The 23,159-nt window shown below is 40.9% G+C and overlaps 1 protein-coding gene across 2 annotated transcripts in view; it reads left to right on the top strand.

Annotated features, from left to right (window-relative positions):
- Positions 1 to 23,159, top strand: part of SYNPR (synaptoporin) — a 312,280-nt gene that overhangs the window by 146,415 nt on the left and 142,706 nt on the right. The window contains exon 1 of one of the 2 annotated variants that reach the window (XM_053219132.1): positions 11,061 to 11,508. The exons of the other annotated variant lie outside the window; for it this stretch is intronic. Coding sequence (XP_053075107.1) covers positions 11,485 to 11,508 — 24 coding nt within the window. The 5' untranslated portion in view covers positions 11,061 to 11,484. Of the gene's footprint in view, positions 1 to 11,060; positions 11,509 to 23,159 lie in introns of those variants that run through there. 2 annotated transcript variants of the gene reach the window in all.

The following is a 23,159-nucleotide window of genomic DNA, read 5'->3' as shown; positions in this document are numbered from 1 at the left end:
AAAATAGATTCACAGCTGAAGAAGAAAACTGGTTTCTCTCTGTGTGAGTGCACATGGCATTTTGAACTGTTCTAAGCAGGCCTGCAGTAATAAATAATCAACGACCAGGGGAAGAACGTTTGCATCTTAGGCTTATGGGGGGAAACACTGAGCACAGGAGCTCCAATTAGTATTGCCAGTTTCAGTTCTCAAAGTACTTCCACAGGAACTGTCCCTTATTGGCATCCCAGATGACCTGTGAGATAGCCAAGATTATAGCATCTCTCCTTGTACCAGCTCTGAATCCAGACATTAGGGAAAACTATAAAGAATGCAGAGGCATCCTCCAGAGTGGAGGGGTTGTTTTGTTTTTTTTTTTTTTTCCAGTTAGTAATATTGCAGGAGATTTTATTGACCGAATGGGTTTTGTTGGTTAACAAATACTTGCTTTAAGCTAAATGGCCAAATCCTGTATCAGAGGAATCCAAAGACACTTTTGGCATAAGACAGACTCAAGGCAAAAGAGAGAGATTTTTCAAAGATTTCATGAGCCCTCAAAATAATGCCCCAGGTCCCCGTGACCAGCTCCATTCTCTTGCCGCACAGCATCATAACTATATACATCCGTAAGATTGGGGCTGAAGGTGGGGGCTGAGAAGAGGGGAGGGAGAATGCTTTCAGATGGAATCATGACCAAATAGACCATGATTAGTGTCCTTGGAGCTAGTGTGGAAACACTCATGTTATAAATTCTACATTTGGAAAGCTGCATGGAGGGAGACAGATTTTATCCTCTTTCCTACCTGTGCCCTATTTTATTTATTAAGACTTGTAATTTGTTCTGGTATTTTGGAAGCATGCTGGTTTAACAGAGGGATTTTAACTCAATTTGTTGGAAGGAAAGGAAAACCAGAAGGCCATTTTGGAGGCATTTGAGTCTTAGATCTATCTTGCATTAGCAGGGAGAGAGAATGCATGTCACTTATGTTGTTAGAATTACCAGCAGGCCTCAGAGCCTGGAACCTGCTTCAGATTCTGTGTCTCCCTCCCTCTCTACCCCTCCCCCACTTGTGCTCTGTCTCTCTCTTCTCAAAAATAAATAAACGTTAAAAAAAAAAAAGAATTACCAGCAGCCTTCCTTCTGTGTGTTACTTATGCAGCTCAGCATTATCATTCCCATTTTACAGGTGAAGAAATTGAAGTTTAGAAAAGGCTAAAAGGGTCACACGAGTGTGCAGAGTTGGCTGACACCTCCCTTCATAGAGAAATTATCAGTGAAAAACTCATGTAGCTCTTGATCAAATTTACTCTTCATTTCTCAGTGTACTGGGCAAGATTATTGAAAATGGTCTTCATGTTTTTCTTCTCTCGCTCTTACTAGAGTGCTAACAAGATGCATGCAAAAAATGGACCTCAGGGATTCTTTCTGAGATAAAGTCTTAATCCTTAATCATAGCAACAGCTATTCATCTTGTGGTTCCACAACAGGCTTTAAGAAATATGTGTCAGGAACAGTCAAATTTGTAAGCCATCTATTTGTTGATGGAGCTCTCTCTATTATAAAAAACGATAGGAGGAAAACAGAGAGCTGCATCTTTGCTTTTCTGACAAGAATCACAAATACAGTCTTAAGCAAGCTTTTATTCATTTTTTTTTCTTTTCCTTTAATTATTTAGCAAAGACACAGCTAGTCCCTACTGTGTGCAAAGCAGTATCGGACTATGCAAGATAGAAGGAAGAATGATCGTACTGTCCAGAGGTTTATCATGGGACCACTTTTATTTATTTATTTAAAAAAAATTTTTTTACATTTATTTATTTATTTTTGAGAGAGAGAGAGAGAGACAGAGCACAAGTGGGGGATGGGCAGAGAGGGAAGGAGACACAGAATCCCAAGCAGGCTCCAGGCTCCTCGCTGTCAGCACAGAGCCCGACGTGGGGCTCAAACTCACAGACCGCAAGATCATGACCTGAGCCAAAGTCGGAAGCTCAACCAACTGAGCCACCCAGGCACCCCATCGTGGGACCACTTTTAATGCCCAGAACATTTAATTACACCGGAGCAGCAGGTGTAATCACCAGAAATTATGCAATTCAGATACATCATTGCTTTTGCTATCCAGTGAGTACTCAGGCGATGTTCAGCTGCCCACCTTGTATATGATAAACACATTAACAAGGCAAGTAATATGGGGATTTACAGTCAGGACTTTTGAGTCAGACAACCCAGCTTCAAACCCTAGCTCTAACACTTTTTTAGCTGTGCAGACGAGGGCAAGTTCTTGAACTGAGCTAAACCTTAGCTTTCTCATTTGTAAAATGAAGATAACAATAGATTCTGGATCACAGGGTTGAATGATAATCAGATGAGAGAGTTCATGAACAGAGCTTAGGCTAATAGGCAGGAATAAATATAGCATCTTTATTTGTATCAGAAAGATTCACTGCAGGAAATGACAATTGCCAAATCTCTCCATTAGATCAGTGGTTCTCCACGCTTTTTTGTTTAAGATGTAAACTTTTTGTCCAAGTGCAGTCATGTACGGAAGCCTGGGATACAGAACAGCAAACAGTGGAGTGGTTTCAAGCAGAGAAGATGGAGCCCCTTGCGCCTTCTTCCCATCTCCTTGCACCTTCTTCCCATCTGCCAAGGAGCATCTCTGTCGCATGCTTGGCATTCAGCTTTAAGCTATGATAGCAAAGATTATCCTTATATATTGTAATAGTGTTGTATGGCAACAGATCATAGATACACTTGTGGTAAGCATAGTATAACATATAAAGAGAAGTATGCCAGGCATGTGCATGAATGAATCATGTGCATCGTAATCACAATGAATATGAATCACCATATTGTACACCTGAAACGAATGTAATATTGTATGTCAACTACACCCAACAAATTCTTCCTTTATTTTTTTAATGTTTTTTATTTTATTTTTTAATGTTAATTTATTTTTGAAAGAGAGAGAGAGAGAGAGAGACAGAGCACAAGCAGGAGAGGGGCAGAGAGAGAGGGAGACAACAGAATCCGAAGCAGGCTCCAGGGTCTGAGCTGTCAGCACAGAGCCCGACATGGGGCTCAAACCCACGAGCTGTGAGATCATGACCTGAGCTGAAGTTGGATGCTCAACCGACTGAGCCACCCAGGTGCCCCTAATGCTTAATTATTTTTTAAAGGCTTGCTTTTTTAAAAGTTTTTTTTTTTAATGTGTATTTATTTTTGAGAGAGAGAGAGAGAGAAAGAGGACAGAGAGAATCCCAAGCAAGCTTAACTCTGTCAGCCAGGAGTCTGATGTGGGACTAATTCCCACAACCATGAGATCATGACCTGAGCCCAAATCAAGAGTCAGAGGCTTAACTGACTGAACCAGGCATCCCTAAAAAAATTTTTTTTGAAGATTTTTCTTGTAATTATATTGTGAGTTGAGATGTTTTGGTCATTTGAATGTGCCATCTATATTCTAGTACATACAAGAATTTTGTCCAAGTATTTATTTTACTGTGACGTTTTATATTTTAAAAATTATAAGACTAGGGCAATATGTTATGTGTTTCCTTTATAATTAAGAAATACGTCATAGAAGTTCAGCATTATTCATTCAGTAATTCAGCAAATATGTGTTAAGCATTATTTATACACCAGGTAGGATCTTGCTTATGCAAGAAAAATCGGAAAGATCCTAAGTTCGTTTTGGGCAGGGACTTTGTGTAACTTTTTCACAACCAAATCTGCAGAACTTAGCACATGCCTGGCATAGAGCACACACTCCATAAATAGTTGCTGAGCTGAAATTTTTAGGCTAATGAATGATTGCCCTCTCACTTCAGGAGCTTAACAAAGTTTCTGTGGATTTGAGAATTGTTCTTCCCTGTTAAGAACATGAGCCTTCAGCTTTAGCATGTAAAACCTGTGTAAAGCATGTAGGCTTTAGCATGTAAAACCTGAGTCCTTTGCTCTCTCCAGAGTCAAAGTCTTTCTGGGATATTGAATGGGACGAAGCAACTCCATTGGCTTGGAAAATTTAATTAGAGCAGGAATGAATGCAGGAGATAACCCAGTACATAAAAAATGTAGAGTTTTTGCCTGAGGTCCAGGAGATCATGGATGGACATCCAGGAATCCATAAACTCCACCAAGTATCAGAAAGATGCAGCTGTCCACATACATACCTGCTCTATAGGCTGGCTAGATTGACCAGTGTCCTATGAACATTCAGAAATACCAACTCTCAAAATCAATTTTCAGCAAATATTTATTTGCTTTAAACGATATGTCTCAGTGTCATTTCTCTGTTCCCTCATATTCAGGGAGGAAAATGTGTTCTATCTTTCTGAACAGGGCATGGGCTCTCCTTTCCTTTCCACAACATGATAAGCTTTTGTCTCTAGAGGACAAAGGAAAGAGCCGTGCATCAAGTCTAAGCAAACAGTAGCTGGCAAAGATCGTCACTATCAAGGTTGTAACTGTCATTATTGTTGTTATATGCCAGATGTTTGCTAGGTACTTCGCAGTCTGTATGTATTAGTTTTCAAGTAGCCAATTTTATAGGTGAGGACATGTGACAAGACTACATAAATGGTAAGTTAGAGAACTGGAGCTCAAATCCACCTGTTTGTATGGATGTCAGGTTCCAGGTGGGAAAGAGCTAGGGCACTCAAACTAACTAATTGAGGGGAATTTTTAAAAAGAGGTGAATTAAAAAGATATGGGCAGGGGGCGCCTGGGTGGCTCAGTTGGTTAAGTGTCCCACTTTGGCTCGGGTCATGATCTCATAGTTTGTGGGTTCGAGCCCCGCGTCGGGCTCTGTGCTGATAGCTCGGAGCCTGGAGCCTGCTTCGGACTCTGTGTCTCCCTCTCTCTCTGCCCCTCCCCCACTCATCCTCTGTCTCTGTCAAAAATAAATAAAAACATTAAAAAAAAAAGGATATGGGCAGGGGGCATCTGGGTGGCTCAGTTGATTAAGCGTCTGACTTCAGCTCAGGTCATGATCTCACAGTTTGTGAGTTCGAGCCCCGTGTCGGGGCTCTGTGCTGACAGCTCAGAGCCTGGAGCCTGCTTTGGATTCTGTGTCTCCCTCTCTCTCTGCCCCTCCCCTGCGCGCGCGCTCTCTCTCTCTCTCAAAAATAAATAAACATTAAAATAAATTGGAGAAAAAAAGATGTGGGCAGGGTTTTAGTCAAGCAGAAAGGAAGGGTGCATGTGCCATACCTAGTAACTAACTAAGAGGAGCTGTTACTACCCAAGGCAGGAAGGGTCAACTGTGGGGGGAGAGAGAGAGACCGAAAAATTGTATGGAGAAGGCAACCTCACAGCACCTGTGGCCTTTGCCAGTGGGATGTAATCAATCAGTGACCCATCAGGAGGGATTTAGAGAATAAATACCCAGACTTCAGTTTCCTCCCACTCTGATCTGACTGTATGTATTTCCCACTGCCTGCACCTCCCATTGGGATGGTGTGGGGAAAGGTTGTTCATTGATGTGGTCATTTAGGTTAGCCTTGTGGGACACAGTAGGTGGAAAAGGGATCTAGAAGGAAAAACAGAAGCCGACCAGCACAATGCCTTCCTAAAGGGGAGTGCACATAACTATACATATTCTGCCCCCTAGATGATTCTGTCCATCCCTCATTAAGCAAATCATGATTGCTTGGCTGCCCTGTGTCAGGCACTTTGCTCTGGGCTGGGGACACGGAGATGAGTACGATATTATCCTCCCTTTGACGAGCTTAGATTCATGGTCTTCAGAAAATGGGTCTTGCACATGTTCGATTAGCCATTTTAACTACCATTTTGTCTCCTTTTCCCTCCCAGGTGGGGCTACATTTCCAACCAAATATCCTAACATTCCTCAAACCTTGTCCCACTATATTTCTTAGCTTCCCCTGTTTCTATAAGCTTCTCTTTTATGATCAGCTTCTTTTAGCCAGCCTTGAACTCTAGTGAGGAAAGCTAATGACCTAATAAATGTGTTCAAGTGATACTGATTTTATTTTGTCTCAGATATTTGAAAAGGAAAAGATACAGAGTTGGAGAAAAATATTCTTTTTATTACAAAGGAAATAAAAGACAGGGAGTTTCGAAGGTTCTGCCCTGACTCTGTATACCTGTTTACATTAGAATAAATTGCATTTACCCGGGTAGGAGTTGTGCTCAGTCAGAGCAAGGAAGGCACCATTAAAGATGTCAAGGTTGTTCCGTAAGTGGATTGATTTTAAGTGCTCTCACTGCTATAGCTTGAAAGAGTTGTAATTGTTTTGGAGGCAAAATGGAAGAAACTTAGCTAATTCCCTTACTCCTTTATTAGTATGGCCAGAATAGTCTTGTCTTTGACTACCTCCCTTCCCCCACAGGAAGGGAGAGATACTTATGGTGCTGGAATTTTCCTCTCTGTGTTTGCTAAGTGCTTAGAAAGCTAAGTCTCCCACTGTCTAACCCAGAAGCGGGGAGGCCTGAAAGGACTCCTAATGAGAGGCCAGATGTTTAAGACTAGAAGTTGTAAGGGAGAGGAACTGTTACAGGCACCAGAAGGTGTGTCCACCAAAGGAGAGACAAGCTTTCCAGTTCAAAGAAAAAAAAAAAAAAATGTGTTTGAAGCTATCTGAAGGCCATGCTCAGTTGAAAGATCAGAGCTGAGGATTGGACCATATTGGAAATTAGCATTGCTAATGAGATCTTCAGAGACTCACAGATTATTTTAATCTACTTAACCTTCTCCATAAATACTCAATTTAGAAAACACTGTACTTCTATTTTTAATAGCCTAATAATAGGTAAGTGTTCTTTTTAAGGCAGTAGCAACACTGTTAATATAACTTTTCAAAAAAGAACCCTCAAATAATGGCGTATGGCATTATTTTTGTCAGTTTCAATGGCATGTTAGAGAGTGATAGCCAGTTGTCTGAACTATCTGATAACGTGGAGGGTAAGGACAGTTGAAGTGGCTACCTGACAGGACTACTTGCTCTCTAATGACAAATGTACAGTCAGGTATCCAAATATCAGCTTCTCTGTATGGGCCTAGGTGCTCTGAACCCTGGGATCCCAAGTTTCTATAAAACATCTGATCGGTGTGGTTCACGATAGGAGTACTCCACTATCTTTGACATGACCTGCCTTAATATGATGCTGAAATCTGAAGTCTTTCAAGAATGTTCCCTGGGTGAGGAGGTAAAAACAGTCTGTGTCCACTAATATGAATGATCCAATCACCCCTGTTCACCTGCCCTGCATATGAAGGCTAAGCTTCTCTCATTTTATTTTGTTTTATATATTTTTTTTGAGAGAGAGAGAGAGAGAGAGAGAAAGAGAGAAAGCACTCTCAAGCCAGGGAGGGGTAGAGGGAAAGAAAGAAAGAATCTTAAGTAGGCTCCACACACTGCACAGAACTCAGTGTGGGGTTCAATCTTGCCACCATGAGATCATGACCTGAGCCAAAATCAAAAGTCAGGTGTTTAACTTACTGAGACACCCAGGTGCCCTAAGGCTAAGCTTCTTTTATGAACTTAGGTTTCTTTGCCTCTGTCTCAAGCCTAACTTGTTTTCATGTTGATTGATTCATTTATTTATACATTTGTTTAATCCAACAAATGTCAACTGAGTATCTACTATGTGCCAAGTACTCTGTTAAATGCCAAGGATATAATATTGAGAAAAACCAGTTTCCTACTTTCATAGAGGTTATCTCCTAGTGAAGGAAGGTAATAAATTAAATGAGTAATAAATAAACAAGGGCATAACAGGCGGTATGAAGTACCCCCAAAACCGCATCTCCATACACACACACACACACACACACACACACGCACGCACACACACATCAATGACAAAGAAATAATGAAATAGGGTAATGTGAAATGAGCTGGCTGGGAAAGAGAGTTTTGTGGGTTTTTGTTTTTGTTTTTTTAGGGTAGGAGGTCAGGGAAGAAGAACCCTCTACAGAGCAAAGTATAGCTAAGAAGTGAATGACAGAGGAAGAGATAGCAGGAAAAAGATCTAAGGAAAGAATGTTCCAGGCAGAAGGAATAGCACGTACAAAGGTAGAGAAGGCCAGTGTGGCTGAAGAGTAGGGAGGGAGAGGGTTGGAATTAGATGCAAACAAAAAGGTATACAAGAGCCAGAACACATAAGGCTTTGCAGCCATGGGAAAGAATTTCAGTTTTACTTTAAACCTACTAGACAACTATTGAAATATTTTTCTCAGATGAGTGATATGATTTGATTTATACTTTTAATAGCTCAATCTGAATAATATATGGAGAGTGATTTATAGGGATGGGGGCAAAAGGATGATCTGTTGGGAGTCTATTGCATCGGTTCAGGTGAGAGATGATTGACGGTAGGATGGTAGCAAGGGAAATGTAGAGAAGGTTAATGGTTTATTTGGCACAAAATATAGGGCAGAACAAGGTAAGTCAACCATCACATGTGCATTGAACTTTTAGCCTTATACCCTTATCTAGTGAAAGGTCGACCCAGGAAAGCCTTTAGAAATCGTTCAGTGGAAACCCTTCAATCTAAACATGAGAAAAACTGAAACCTGGACACATTAGGGGACACAAAGGTCACTGAGAAGACCACTAGCAATCCCAAGACTGAGCCTCATGCCTCCCCTCCCACAGGATGTTAAATAAGGTGGCCAAGTCCATACAAAATCAACAGAAATTGGGCGTGGGACTTGTCAGCTTGGTATACCTTCTGTCTACACCAGGGTTCCCAGTCTCTACAATGTGAATCCACACAGTGGGAAGAGTAATGGAGTTATTTCGGGGTCTGTGTGTACATATGTGGATTACTCATACTCTGTAGGCTAAATAAATAAAAGTGTAGGTACAATCATGTAGAGTGGCATGGTTAACAGCTTGCTGTCTGGCATCCAACTTAGGTTCAAATCTTGGCTTTACCAATTATTAGACTGTGTACCTTTGAATAGGTTACTTAACTCTTTGGGTCTTGATTTTCTCTTTGGTAAACTGGAATGAAAATAGTAACTCTTCCTAGTTTTGTGATGCCCACTTAATGTAATCCACTTAGAAAGAAAGAAAGAAAGAAAGAAAGAAAGAAAGAAAGAAAGAAAGAAAGAAAGAAAGAAATAGGAAAGAAGGAAGGGAGGAAGGGAGGAAGGGAGGAAGGGAGGAAGGAAGGAAGGAAGGAAGGAAGGAAGGAAGGAAGGAAGGAAGGAAGGAAGGGGGAAAGAAAATAAATCACTTAGTAGAGTAAGAAGAAGGAAAGAAAAAAGAAATTGCTTAGACCAGTGACACAGAGCAAATATTCAAGAAATGTTCACTCATAATGTGGGAGACAACAGTTTTCTTTCTTTTACTTGAAATGGGGCCTTTAGTATTCAAGGCTGATGAGACTGAGTCACTCTCCACCCTGAAGAAAGTCTTAAATGTCATTCTCCCCTATGGGTGTGTGGCTAGAACAGCGACCTTCTCAACTCTGCTCTCACACTGCTCACCAGCAGAAGGTAGGAACTGTGGCCTTCAGCACAGGGACCTTACTCCTTCACTCAATTTTTCATTCATTTATTCAACAAATGCTTACTGAGTGTGAACTTAGATACCTGGTGGTTCTTAGCCTTTTTGTTCTGCTTCAACTGTGTTCACTTGCTTAATTTACTGCCTTGAATACCTTCCCTCATTGAAATGCAGTGATTTTTCAATTGGCAGGTGAGAGGTGGTGGTGGAGGGAGTAAGGGGGCATAAGGTTCCTATGAGAATTTCAAAGGGGCCATGGGGTGTGTACAATCTGAAGCATTTGTAAGCACCCTGAAGGCTTGTGTGTAAGGAACAAACAGAACAAAGCTGGAGGATCCTTGTCCCAGGTTGTCTGTGTGTAGGGTGGGTTGAGAAGCGCTGCCTGAGCCTCTTCCATTTGTTCCCCACACTTCCCCACTGACAGTGCCATGAGGTGTTAGCATGCCCATTTTACAGAAGACATACTGAGGCTCAGAGATCTTAAGGAACTTCCCAAGTCCACTTGGCTGGCTAGTAAGCAGAGGTTCGGAAGTAGACCCTGGTTGCCTGACTCCTCATCATATTCTGTTTGTTTGTTTGTCTGTTTGTTTGGTCCTACAGCCTCCTACATGCCCAGCTGCCTTTCCCTTCCCACTGATTTATTAATGTGAATGGAGAAGGAAGGAAGGGAATCAGGGAGGTGGTGAAGATAATGATGATGTGATGCAATGTAGTGGTGGTGGTGGTGGGGTGTGTGTGTGTGTGTGTGTGTGTGTGTGTGTGTGTGTGTGTGTGTGTGAAAGAGAGAGACAGAGACAGAGGGGTAGGAGAACCCAGAGAAAGACTGGACAAATCCTGAATTAATAATACCCACCAACAAAAAACATAGTCCATCAAGGTGAGTTTCAGTCTGGCCATCACCAGCTGCACAAAGGATGAAGCACACACACCTGGGCCAACTTTACACCATTTCTGCACACAGTGGGCCCTGAAATTGGGAGCGGGAAGGGACGAGGCATAGAGGTCTCTTGGACCATTGTTGTGGTACAGGCCATTGAGAGAGGTCACCCTCAGGAAGCCAGTGTGAGAGGAGCATGGAAACCTCTCCGTGAATTCTGTGCCAATCGTCCCCGAACCTACTGCTTCAGGATGCCACGATTTAAGCCCCTGGAACTAGCCAAGCTAGTCTCCTCCCGCAGAGGCCCATTTGTAGAAAAAGCAGCCCCGGGTTATGTTTAAACCTCTGAAACCTTTTCAGTTTTATGATTTTGCAGAAGGCTTTAAGAAACACTCCTGCGGCAAATGAGCAACCAAGTTGTAATCTGTCCCTTCCCCAGTTGCCAGAGCCTGAAAAGTCTTCCTGTACTATCCCCTTAATGATTATTTATGGCTGGTGCATGCATTTCCCAAATGGGTCTCATGCATAACATCCAGGCATTTCCATAAAAATGAGGGCAGTTTTTTTTTTAACAAACATATAAACATTTACCTAATCTATGCAAATCTATTCATCAAGATTTTGTAAAACCACCACCTCCCACCCACACCCCCAAGCCACAAAATCCTGGCTCCTTTTTGTTTCCCAGTTTGTTTCTAAGCACTGTGTGGAGGGAGGAGGGGGCTCCCGGAGTAAGGGGGGAGTTGGTGCTCTCTTCATGATGCAGCCTGCTTGCGCACAGCAGCCCTGTGCTTGCAGTTGTGAGCAAAGAGCCAAGTGTGGGAGCTCACCATGATGGTAACCACCTCCCCACAAGGCAGGCAGCCTTTCACCAGAGGGAAGTATCAGGTTGCTGTAGTTCGGCTGTGGGTTGTCACTGTCTAATAATATGACCGTTTTTCCATCTCTCTGCAAATAAGGCAGAAGCTGCTACCTGATTGGTATAACATCTCACTTTCCCTCCTCATTGATTTTCTTGTTCTCCTCCTTGGCTTCATAAAAAGAGGGACAAGTGGCTGGTGCTGTGGACAGAGAAGCTTTATTTTTAGTATGAGACAACCTCTATTTTCTTTCAGGAGAGGGAAGTTGGATTATCAATTCTTTTGTAAATGTGTATGGTGATATTTGCTCCGGTAAGTTTATATCTCTCTTGATTTACTGCTGGCTGTGGAGGGGTGTGTGTGTGTGTGTGTGTGTGTGTGTGTGTGTTTACATGTTTACATGTTTAGGCTGCATACTTTTCTTTCCAAGTGTCTTTTTTGAAATCTTTGGTGGTAAAATCTTGGGTTTTTTTTTTTTACTTTGCTTTCTTATATTCATATTTTTAAGTCAAAGAGGCTGTGCTATGTGATAGTGCGATGCTTACCTTAGTTGTGGAAGGATGTGTCAGGTTTCTTTTAACATAGTAAGGAAACTATTTAAGCAAACTTATATTTGGCTTTATAAAAATGTAATGTCATTCTACCCACCCCTCCCCTTTGGAGTGTTTAATGTCCTAAGTCTATTCATTTTGCTACAACCTCCTTACCATTTTAATTAAAGTTTCTTCGTCAGTGTCAGAGCAAGAATTTCTTAAACTCCATAAATAGCTAGCAGATATCCTATGCAGTGCCGAAAGGGGTATGCTAATTTCATAAGGTCTTATAAAGGTGTAATGAATGAGATGAGTTTCCATGTAAGATCGAGTATGTGCACCTTTAAATGAACTGAATTTGTGAAAAGTGTTCAGATCATTAAAGTCATATCTCTAGCATTCCGTGAAAAGATGGAATCACAAGTGGCTGTTGCTTCTCTTCTGTCTTTCTTTGCACTGTGTATTTGTGCCACCTTCTGCCAGATGCCCAGCCCTGGCTCCCATGTTTTTGTATCTGAAGATGATTAGGACAAAAGTTGCTGTTATTAAGTTCAAACTAGTGATGACTTTTAAATGCATTACCTAGTTAGCTGCATTATTCTTTTGTTTCCAGAGAGTATTAGAAGGTCTGAGTTCTTTGTTATTAATTCAGAAGTCTGGGAGAAATTCTGTTAATATAATTACCCTAGACAGAGATGATAAGATGATTAAGTAATTGCTCTAACAGAAACAAACTGATGCCTTAAGTTTCTCTTTATGTTACACAACCAAGAAGTCTGCACAGGGTTTTTCATGGTGAAATGAATTAGAGAATATATTTATAATGAAAGTTAAAGGCACCCTTGAATGAGAAACAAGATGAGGTCTGACTATATATTTTTCAAAGATTTTGAAAGTCAAGTTGGGAATATCATGTGTATGCCCAGACCTTTTATGTGTAGAATCTTCAGAATAGCAATTATTCAGATCCTGAATCTTCTAAGGGCAACTCATGGAACTAGTAATGAGTGTCTAGGAATGCACTGATCCTCAAATCTACTTTCTTTGGGGCATTCTGCCCCTCCCACACCCTTTGCCTGCTGGAACAAAGTTACTCTTTCTTACAAACAGAATTTTGAATTCGATTAATCTAGTTCAGCCTCAAAAACCCTACAAACCCGCATGAACTTCTGTTGCCTGTTAGCAGGGTCACAGTTTTCCTAACAACAGCTTTCGGTGCCATAAATCCTCACTGGAACCAAGTGTTCTTCTGCAGATCATTTATTGAAAAACAAACAAAACTTTTATCCTTGGGCTGTTGGCATTTATGGCTAAACAAACGCAAGAGCACTGAACATCCCTCTCCCTCCCCACATACCCTCTCCTCCAACATCCCTAATGCCTTTTGTTATCCTTCTCCTTTCATGGCTTTGTAACAGGTTATGTACAGAGTTGTTAGCTAAAAATGGAGCTTATCATCACCTGAAGCTGTGCAGTAATACAGATTAATGAAGATGTGAGGTGGATAGCACCCCGCGCATAAAAGCATCTGTTTTTGCCTCTTGATTGCCAGTTTACAAAAGTGTTAAGCCTCCAAGCGTGCTTGGACTCACTGATGTAGGAAGGGCAATGGGGCATCTGTATCTTCAATAGGTCAGGACCCTTAGTTTGACTTCGGGTTAGTGTGCATGGTCTTTAAAAGCATCCCTTCAGAAAACTCCAGCATGCCATGGCCAAAAAACTGTTGTAATCTATTCCAAGGAATAAAAAAACCGTGTCATGTTGGGGAAGGTAATCCAGGGAATTTTTGTTTCACAATGAGAGAATTTATTCTTTTTAGCAAAATAAAGAATGTTAATAGTGGTTTCCATTTAGTAAGTACCTACTGTATGCTTAACTGTGCCAAGCATTTTACATAGCTTATTTAACCTTCACAACAATCCCACGAGGGATATAACACAACCCTCCCCCCCCCCCCATTCTTCAGATAAGAAAACAGACCTAGGGCAAGTATGTAACTTGCTTGGGGCAACACGATGATGATGATGATGATGATGATGATGATGATGGTGATGATATTGATGATGACAGAACTCAGAACCAGGTAGGTTCATTCTAGAGTCATGCTTTTCATCTCTACCCTCTGTCAAGGCTTCACTTTAACCAGACCATCTTCAATCAACTCCTAGACTGGAATGCTTTGCTGGGGCTTACAAGAACACACCATATTTTCATTACTGTTCTCCCCACCTTCCGACACTGCATAACCTCCTTTTTCTCAGGCAGTGCTTTTGTGACTCCAAGCTAATTATGTGCTTAAAACTGGAGAATGTGTGTTTTATTTCCACTCAACTTGTGTATCTACAAAGATGTGGACTTGACGAAAGGGAGCCAGCCTACGGAAAGATATATGCAGAAGTGGCTAAATTAAGGTAGCTTTTTTAACTTATCAGAAGAAACCCATCCCTTTGACTTTCAATCTTTTGAACATAGGGTAAAAATAAAGATGGGACGATAACTTCCAAATCTCAAAATCTCAAGTCTGGTTTGTCGTTGATGCAAATGTAAAAAGCAATTGTAGCCGAATCGATTTATTTGTGGAGAACTTTGTAGAATTCTCCTCTTCCTTGTACTCACCCCAGCATGATTTTCTTTCACTTCTGGCTAGCTGGAACAGGCTGAGGTGGCAGTTCAGGTAGAATATTGCAAAGTGACTGTACCACCTGGGTCATTAAAAAATGAACACAGCTGCCGATAAGCATGCTGAGAAGCGTGACAAAGTTTAAATCCAGAGTCCCCAAATGCATTCTTTTGCACCTGAGCACTGGGCTGCCCATTTGAAATCCATTTAAGCCAATAAAATTCGGTTGAGTCTTAGAGGGGGAAAAATGCGACTGACATAGAATCAATATGTTTGAAATTTCTTCTCAACTGCCAGTTTTCAGACTGGAGGCAGGGCACACTAGTCATGAGGTGAGTCTGTTAAATGCTGCATTTTATTCCCTCCAGTGAGAGAACAGATTATGAGTGATGGAAATGTTACCAGAAGCTAGAACCCAGCTCAGGACACCCTTGCTATATTTCACCAAAAACCAGAGGGATCTGAAAAAATGAACAAAGAAAAACCACCCCCCACACAATGGGCAAACTAAGAATTAAGGTTTGAGGTGTTGACACATATTGACTTCTTCGTGTGACTTGCTGTGTCTAATAAGCAGTAGCCTTTGAGCTCCCCACCTCCCGCCCTGGTGTAGACACCCAGTTAATTAAAAAGAATTCCGAGTGTAGTACACAATCTAATGTTTCCAGAATGATAGTCATTTTTGTCAGAGGCAAGCTTGGAAACTTATTGATTCTCTATTACTTCTTTTTCTTGCTCTTAAAAAAATAATAATTGGATGGTTTAATCAGAAAGTGTGGCATTAGAGCCAGTCAGGATAAAGACATTTAAATCCATCTGCTTTTTCCAACAGTATTTATGAAGATTCTAAATATATTAAGAGACAGCAAATGAGCACTTTTACTGTAATGAAATATGTTGTGCTCAGCCACAGTGCTCATCAAATACAGGCTCTTCCTTAAAACTAAACTTAAAGACAGTTTTATGAAGCGTATCATATTTCAGTCTCCATCTGCAAGATACAGCTTTCTTCACAGAGATGATCAAATCCAAAATAAAATAGCAGTAGAGGTTGTACCTGATCTTACCTATGTTTCCTTCTGTTTTTTTCTTTGGCTGTGGATACGTCTACTTGAACACATTGATCATTAAGAGCTTAAAAATGATCTGTTAAGAAAGGAGAAAGCAGCTGGTGTAGGACGTAATGAGTGTTGGAGTAGTCCTGAATTTGTCATCAAACATTCTAAGCTGGTGCTACAAACAGAACTGGTGGTCCTGTTCCCTACTTGTGTAAGAAAATGGAATCAGTGAGGGTTTTGAGCTTGATGTGAGTACATGAAGTGCTAAATCCTCTAGAAGAGGTTTTTGGTCGTGGGTGTCTCTTTAAATGTTTAAAGATTAGGGATGAGTTGAAAATGGAAACACCTCGGTCTTTCTACTCTGCCGACTAATGGATCTGCATAATTAATATGTTTTACAGTGGTCATTTTTTAACACAGATTCCAGCCAGAAATACTAATGGAAAATCGTTCTGGGGCAACTTGAAACACATTCCACTAGTTTCTGGAAAGCTTATTTCCAACACAGGGCAGTCAGTTCACTGTGGAGCTTTGGGCTGGCCAATATAACTGGATAATCACTGACATTATGGTCCTTTGGGGACTGATGTGTTGGACACAAAAGGCTTCTACTGATAGTCTCCACGTGACCTCTTTAGCCCTGCTTACGGAATCTTCAAAACCTCCCACCAAGTTATGACACATTGTCTCAGTGTAGACTTTCTGGCAAAGATGTGACAAATATTTCAGGTGCATTTTATTTTTGGTATAACACGGCCTTAAGAATGTTTGTGTCCAGAGGCACCTGAGTGCCTCGGTTGGTGAAGCATCCAACTTTGGCTGAGGTCATGATCTCAGGGTTCATGGATGTGATCCCTGTGTCGGGCTCTGTGCTGACAGCTCAGACCCTGGATCCTGCTTCAAATTCTGTGTCTTGGTATTTTTCTGTCCCTCCCCCACTCTCTCTCTTGTCTCTCAAAAATAAATAAATAAATGTTAAATTTTTTTTTTGAAAAAAAGAATGTGTCCAATACGAATTATTATTGCAAGGACTTTTAAGTCACAATATTGTTATCTGCCTCTCAGTGATGAACCCATATATCTTTATCTGGTTTTGGATCTCCATAAGGGAGAAAAATGGATACAATTTTTCAAGACCTATGGCATTCAAATTGCTTTCTTGTGAATTGAATGGTCAAGACTTAAAACAAATTTTTTTAACTGAAAAATTAAAAAAAATTTACTTGGGGGAAGATATGAGAGAAAGATTGAAATATTAACTTCACCAGGCTTTCCTTCATTCATCATATATTTAAGGATGCCTGCCATGAGCCAGACACCATGCTAGGCATGAGAGATACAGTGATTAACAGGTCATATTTGCACTCCCAGAACTAAATGCCTTTTATTTTCCATTTTCTCACCTACACCTAGTTTCTATTTCATGGCCCCGGATGTGTCTTCTTAAAAGCATAATTGAACTGTTTTAGTAAGACATTCGCAGGAAATATGTGCTTTTGGTCTTATCTGTTCATGCTCAGAGAAGGAATAAGAATGAATCCATGTATTTACTTATGTGATTACTGTCTGGCTGAAATGGATGGTTTGAAGAGGGTAGCTGAAAGAGTTCATGCAAAGCATGTGTCTTATAAGCATTATTTATTGCTTCTAGGGATTCTCAGATTTGATAGGCTGTGCTTATTCTTGCCCAGTGTTGGGGTAGAAAGAAAGGGAAGAAGATTCGACAGGGCAAGAAAATAAAGAAGATGATGCATAAACTGAGAGGGTACCTAGAGGATCTAATAAGCCAGGATTTTTCAATCTGAACACTATTAACATGTTGTCCCAGATAATTAAGTGATGTAGCGGCTGTTTTATGCATTACAGAATGTTTCCCACCACGCCTAGCCTCTACCCACTAGATATCAGTAACAACTACCCCCCACCAAGTTGTCACAACCAAAATGGTCTGCAGACAATGCCCAGTAACCCCGGGTTTAGAACCACTAAGCAAGAAGCGTCAGTGATCATCATCTGCTTTGACCCAAACTTCCCATTTCATTTCTACTTTTCTTACTTTCAGATGCATTGCTGCATGGTTCACCCCAAGATTATTGCATTGTTTTCCCCAAACATTCTGTATAACTTGCCCAACAAATACAAGCAAGATATCTCTAAGTCTTTTTTACTATTATTATCTCATACTTCTGTATAGCACTTCACCACATTCACTTGGCTTACATTGTCTCATTTCATCCCAGCAATCAACAAACGAGGCAGTACTAAAATATTACAAACTTTTAACAGATGGAAAAGAATGGACGTTTAGAATGGCCATATATCTAAATTCTTGCAATTAATGATGAATAGAACTGGGATTCATGCTCGCATACGCTGACTAAAATTCCAGTGTTTTTCTATAGAATTATAGTATTTAATTTAAAAAGGGGGGGAAGTATATTTAAAGCACACCTTTTTGAGGCTATTTTGGAAATAAATGCGATGTAGTAGTGGATGGAAAGCCTAGATTTGACTTCTGCCTCAATATTTATTAGCTAAGGAGTTTGGGACAGTCCATTTACACTCTTAGAATTTCCTCGGTAGTTCATGGAATATAGGGTGATACATTACAAAAGTATCAGAAAGCCCTAGCGATCAGTCTAGCAAGTCTAGCTTTTGAAGTCAGATGGACCTACTGTATGAATTGGCATCCCATCAGGAAAATATGACACCCCCAAACTGTCTGACCTCTTTTTGATGACTGTAAAATATCAAAGCTTAATTTCTTTAAGTCTGAAAATTGAAGCCCTAAGAGGTGAGTTGAGTTTCTCAAGACCTGCTGGTGAATTTGGCACAGAAGGAAGACAAAAGCAGAGCTTAATGTCCTTCCAGACAAATGACCTGAAAAATCATTTCAAATGGGGAAAGGCCAGTTTATGGATCTGGCACATACCAGAAATGTACATGTTTTGGGTTGTTGCCAGATGTCTAGGTGCCTGAGTTAGGTCCCTAGTTGTTTTAATTGAGTACACCCAAGAATCTTTGGGGTGAGTTTAACCATGTTTCTAGCTTCATTAGAAGCTCCAGAGTAATGGAGCTCCTTGATGGATCTTAGAAGAGTGAAAGACATTGAGAACACACGAAGGGTGGGTCGTAATTTCCCATAGCACTCATCATACATGCTTCTGAGCTTGAATAGATGCGTGGCTTTTCCAGAAGGAGGGCTCATATTGTACCTGTGCCCATATCCTTGTTAAAAGGTATCAGTAAGGGGTGCCTGGGTGCCTCAGTTGGTTAAGCGTCTGACTTCAGCTCAGGTCATGATCTCACAGTTCGTGGGTTTGAGCCCCGTGTCAGGCTCTGTGCTGACAGCTAGGAGCCTGGAGCCTGCTTTGGATTCTGTATCTCCCTCTCTCTCTGCCCCTCTCCCGCTCGTTCTCTGTCTCTCTCTGTCTCTCTCTCTCAAAAAGAAATAAACATTAAAAAAAATTTTTTTTAAGGTGTCAGTAAGTATTGAGACCCTTGGCACATTTGCCAAGGTAAAAGGCTTTGTAAGCATATTATTCTGGCAGAATGCCCATCAAGAAAGGTCTCCTGCCTGCACTATCTTGCACTGTCTTGGAGAACTGACTTGGAATGAAAGGTCCAAATCCTAGCTCTGCCACTTACGTTCATGCATGGCTTTAGACCATTCATTTGTCTGCTCTGAGCCTCAGTCTCTTCATCTGTAAGATGGAAATAATGCTTGTTCTCCCTAGAATTGTGGAGAGGATTGCTGTCATAGACAATATAGGAAAGCCGTGTGAGACCTTGCAGGCCTAGATGCTATTGTGCCTATCTGCTATCACTATTGTCACTATCATTAATTCCTTTCTTGTGCAGGCAAAGGCCATTCTGCTATCAGTTTTCATTCACTCCATGCCCTGATGAGTGCAAGAGGTTAGGGGAAATGTTTCCTCAGCCTACTAGGAAAATGACTGCAGTTATGGGATGTGTCTAAAGTAGTCTGGAAATGCTTTGATGGGCAATTCCATCTCAAAGGGAGATTTATATCCATATTATAAATTGCAGAGACAGTATCATCGCTGAGGAATAACTGTAATAAAACCAAATGCAATATGGGTAAAGCAATTCCCTATGATCAGTTCATCTTAAGAAATGACCCTGAATTTTTCTTTCTACTCCCTTGGAACCTTCTCATTCTCTTCCATCCAGGCATAACCCATTTGCTGTGTTGAGTGAGAGAGTGGGTCGACATGACCTCTGACATCGGTCCATCGTGTTCTAATAGTTGTGTGACCTTAATCCTCCCCTCTCTCTATGTGATCCCAGAAGCTCCTTGAGAGAATTGACAAATGCTCAGGGAAAGGCTCTCAATGCCTGCGCTGGATTCCATGTTAGCACCTGATGCAGGAAATTCAAAAGTTTCTCATTTCTCATATTTTATTTACTTCTAAGCACCTCCTGACAATCTGATCAGAAACCTCAGTTCGCTCATATTTTTTTCCAAGACCATTATCTGCTGGCAATCCTTCCCCAGATTCCTTTCCCTCAGCTTACCTTTTCACCCCAAGACTGGTATTCATAAAGTCCTCATCCTCCAAGGAATTTGGGAAACACTTTCTCCAAACCTCTCCCAGACCAGTTCCCCAGGATAATTTTTCCTCCTCTGTCCTCCAGCAGAGTGTTTCTCAGCTTTTTTCTGTGGAAGACAAGGATAACTCATTCACTCATTTACTTGTTCATCCAGCCGTTCATTTGTGCCATCTACTCTATTTATTGAGCAGCGATGATGTGCCTGGCTCAGTGGTAAAATTTGGGATACAGAGGGACGCCTGGCTGGCTCAGTTGGTATATAGCATGTACCTCTTGATCATGGTCATGGGTTTGAGCCCCATGTTGTGTGTAGCATTACTTAAATAAAATCTTTTTTAAAAATTGGAGATACAGGGGCGCCTGGGTGGCTAGTCCGTTGAGCGTCCAACTTCAGCTCAGGTCATGATCTCACAGTTTGTGGGTTGGAGCCCCACGTCGAGCTCTGTGCTGACAGCTCAGAGCCTGGAGCCTGCAGCCTGCTTTGGATTCTGTGTCTTCCTCTCTCTCTCTCTGTCCCTCCCCGACTTGTGCTCTCTCTCTCTCAAAAATAAATTAAAATGGTAAAAAAAAAATTTTTTTTTAAATAAAAACTGGAGATACAGAGGTAACTAAAACAGATGTAGTCCCTACTCTCCTAACATTTGCAGTCTAATGGGGGAAGAGTCCATTTAAAAATCCCTCAAAAGTGATTTAATTACCCTTGTAGTAAGGACTAAAAGCTAAGCCATCCTGGGTACTAATTGTGTGACAGGCACAGCGCCAAGTGCTTTATGCATATTAATTCATTCACTCTTCAGAACAACTCTTTGAAGGTGTTAAAAGGAGGAAGAATTGGAGCCCATAAAATCCTGAAGGACCTGGAGTCCTTTCAGAAGTGTAGGGATATTGAATGAGGGTCGCACACAACAGGACAATATGCCAAGAGATCCTATAACTGACATGTATGTAGCACTTACCACGCACCCAGCTCTGTGCTCTCCACCTCACATCAGCAGCGTCTGGGAGCTTCTTGGAGTGCAGAATATTGGGTTCCAGCCCAGACTTAGTGTCAGAATCTACATTTAGATGATCTCTAGCTGATCCGACCTGCACAGTTAAGTATTAGAAAGTCAGCTGTAGAACAAGTTAAAAGATTGGGCTTCCAGCCCTGGTTTTGATGCTCACTGACCAGTTGTTTGAGCTCCCCAGATCTTCTTTGCTTTGCCTCTTCAGTGAGGATGACCTCAGCCCTCCTCGTGGATGGTATCAAGGGTCACCTCCCTGCCACCACCTCTCTCCCCACCATAAGAGCCCTAAGCTGCTGGGAAAACAGATTCTATAGAAACTGTGAGTCTCTTTTACCTCCAGGATCTTTTTCAACCTAGCATGGACCATGGACCATCTACATCAGAATCACCTGGGGAGTTTATTATAAATGATGTTTAGGGGCACCGGGGTGGCTCAGTCAGTTATACGTCCAACTTCGGCTCAGGGCATAAACTCATGGTTCGTGGGCTTGAGCCCCACATCAGGCTCTGTGCTAACAGTGCCAAGCCTGCTTGGGATTTTCTCTCTCTCTCTCTATTTCTCTGCCCCTCCTCTGCTCTCCCTCTCTCTCTCTTTCAAAATAAATAAGCTTAAAATTTTTTTTAATTAAATAATGTTTAGGTTAAAAGTAGACTTCTCAGAGCAGCAGTAATACCAAAATATAGTGTAATAACGTCTTTAAACACTAAGAGGAAATGACTGTCAGATTAGAATTTAAGATGTAATTTATGCAGCACAAGGTAAGGTATTTATCCAGAACAAGGATGCAATAAAAACATTATCAGGCAAACATTATATCACATTTAGTTTTTACCTTTAATTAATCCTTTTTTGGGGAGAAACTATCACTGTGGAATGTATACTTTGGATCTATCCAAACTTTGGATTCAAATTCTGGTTCCCTTTCCCCACTAGCTGTGAGACTGTTGGTCCAGTGGTTTATATTTCTTGAACCTCAGTTTTCTTATCTGTGAAGTGAGGAAAGAATTCTCCCCATGGGAGAATGAGGGGCTGTTGTAAGGTTCTCAATAGTATTTATAAGTATGTGGCATATAGTACTATATTAACTAAATCATAATTGTTATTATTGCTTGTTAAACAAAATGAAATTTCACAAAATTACTCTCAAATTATCTATAATATCATGACATAATCATGAAATTATAGTTTAGTTGCTATAAATAGAAACCCACTTTGAAAATTGTAGAAGTGATGTTTAATTTAATTTCAGCATGTAGATCTTATCATTTCAATCATTCATCTATTTAGTCATTCAACACATGTTCATTAAGATTCTACTAAGTACAAGGAAATTTCCCAGTTACTGGAAATGCAGGAGTGTTATGTATTATTCAGAGGTTTGGAGATGGGGGAGGAGGGCAATAAACAAATAATAGAAAATGTTGGATCATGCTAAAAGCAATAGAGAAATATACATCAGGTCATTCTTTCAAACCCATATTTTTAAAACTTAAATTTATCAAGAGAAACCTACAGCAAAGCTTTAGAACTGTAAATAACTATTTTTTTATCTCTGTGAATTTTCAGATTTTCTCTCTAGGATTTCCTAAAAATCTAGAATTATCCTATTTGAAGAACTGAAATTGATTCAAGGCTTGATGACCAACTGGTACCAACCTTCCATCTTCCCATAGAAAGTTTGACAATGGCAGGTTCATGGTACTGAATACTTGACTGTGATGTGTCATTCCATGTGATACTAACAATACCAAGGAAACAAGTAGATTAATTGTATATTGAGTTTTCCATCAATTAAAGTAAACTGTAGCTTAGAAAGTTCATTTTCATGGGGAGCCTGGGTGACTCAGTAGGTTAAGCATCAGACTCTTGGTTTTGGCTCAGGTCATGATCTCACGATTCATGGGTTCCAGCCTGGCATTGGCTCAGCACAGAGCCTTCTTGAGATTCTCTGTCTCCCTCTCTCTCTCTCTACCTCTGCCCTGCTTGGGTGCTTGCTCACTCTCTCTATCTCAAAATACATAAATAAACATTTTTTAAAAATCTCCCTTTCTCAAAAAAAGACCACAAAATGACCACAGTCATTTTCCATTGACTAGGGATTTAGTACTGGTAAGTGGTGATGTGAAGAATCAAACTCAGGTCTTCTCTCCCCAAATTCAACATGATTTC

The sequence above is a fragment of the Acinonyx jubatus genome, chromosome A2 (assembly GCF_027475565.1).
Source record: "Acinonyx jubatus isolate Ajub_Pintada_27869175 chromosome A2, VMU_Ajub_asm_v1.0, whole genome shotgun sequence".
Classification (NCBI taxonomy): Eukaryota; Metazoa; Chordata; class Mammalia; order Carnivora; family Felidae; genus Acinonyx; species Acinonyx jubatus.
Note: the sequence above shows the minus strand (reverse complement) of the source record. Positions and strands in the feature narration are given on the sequence as shown.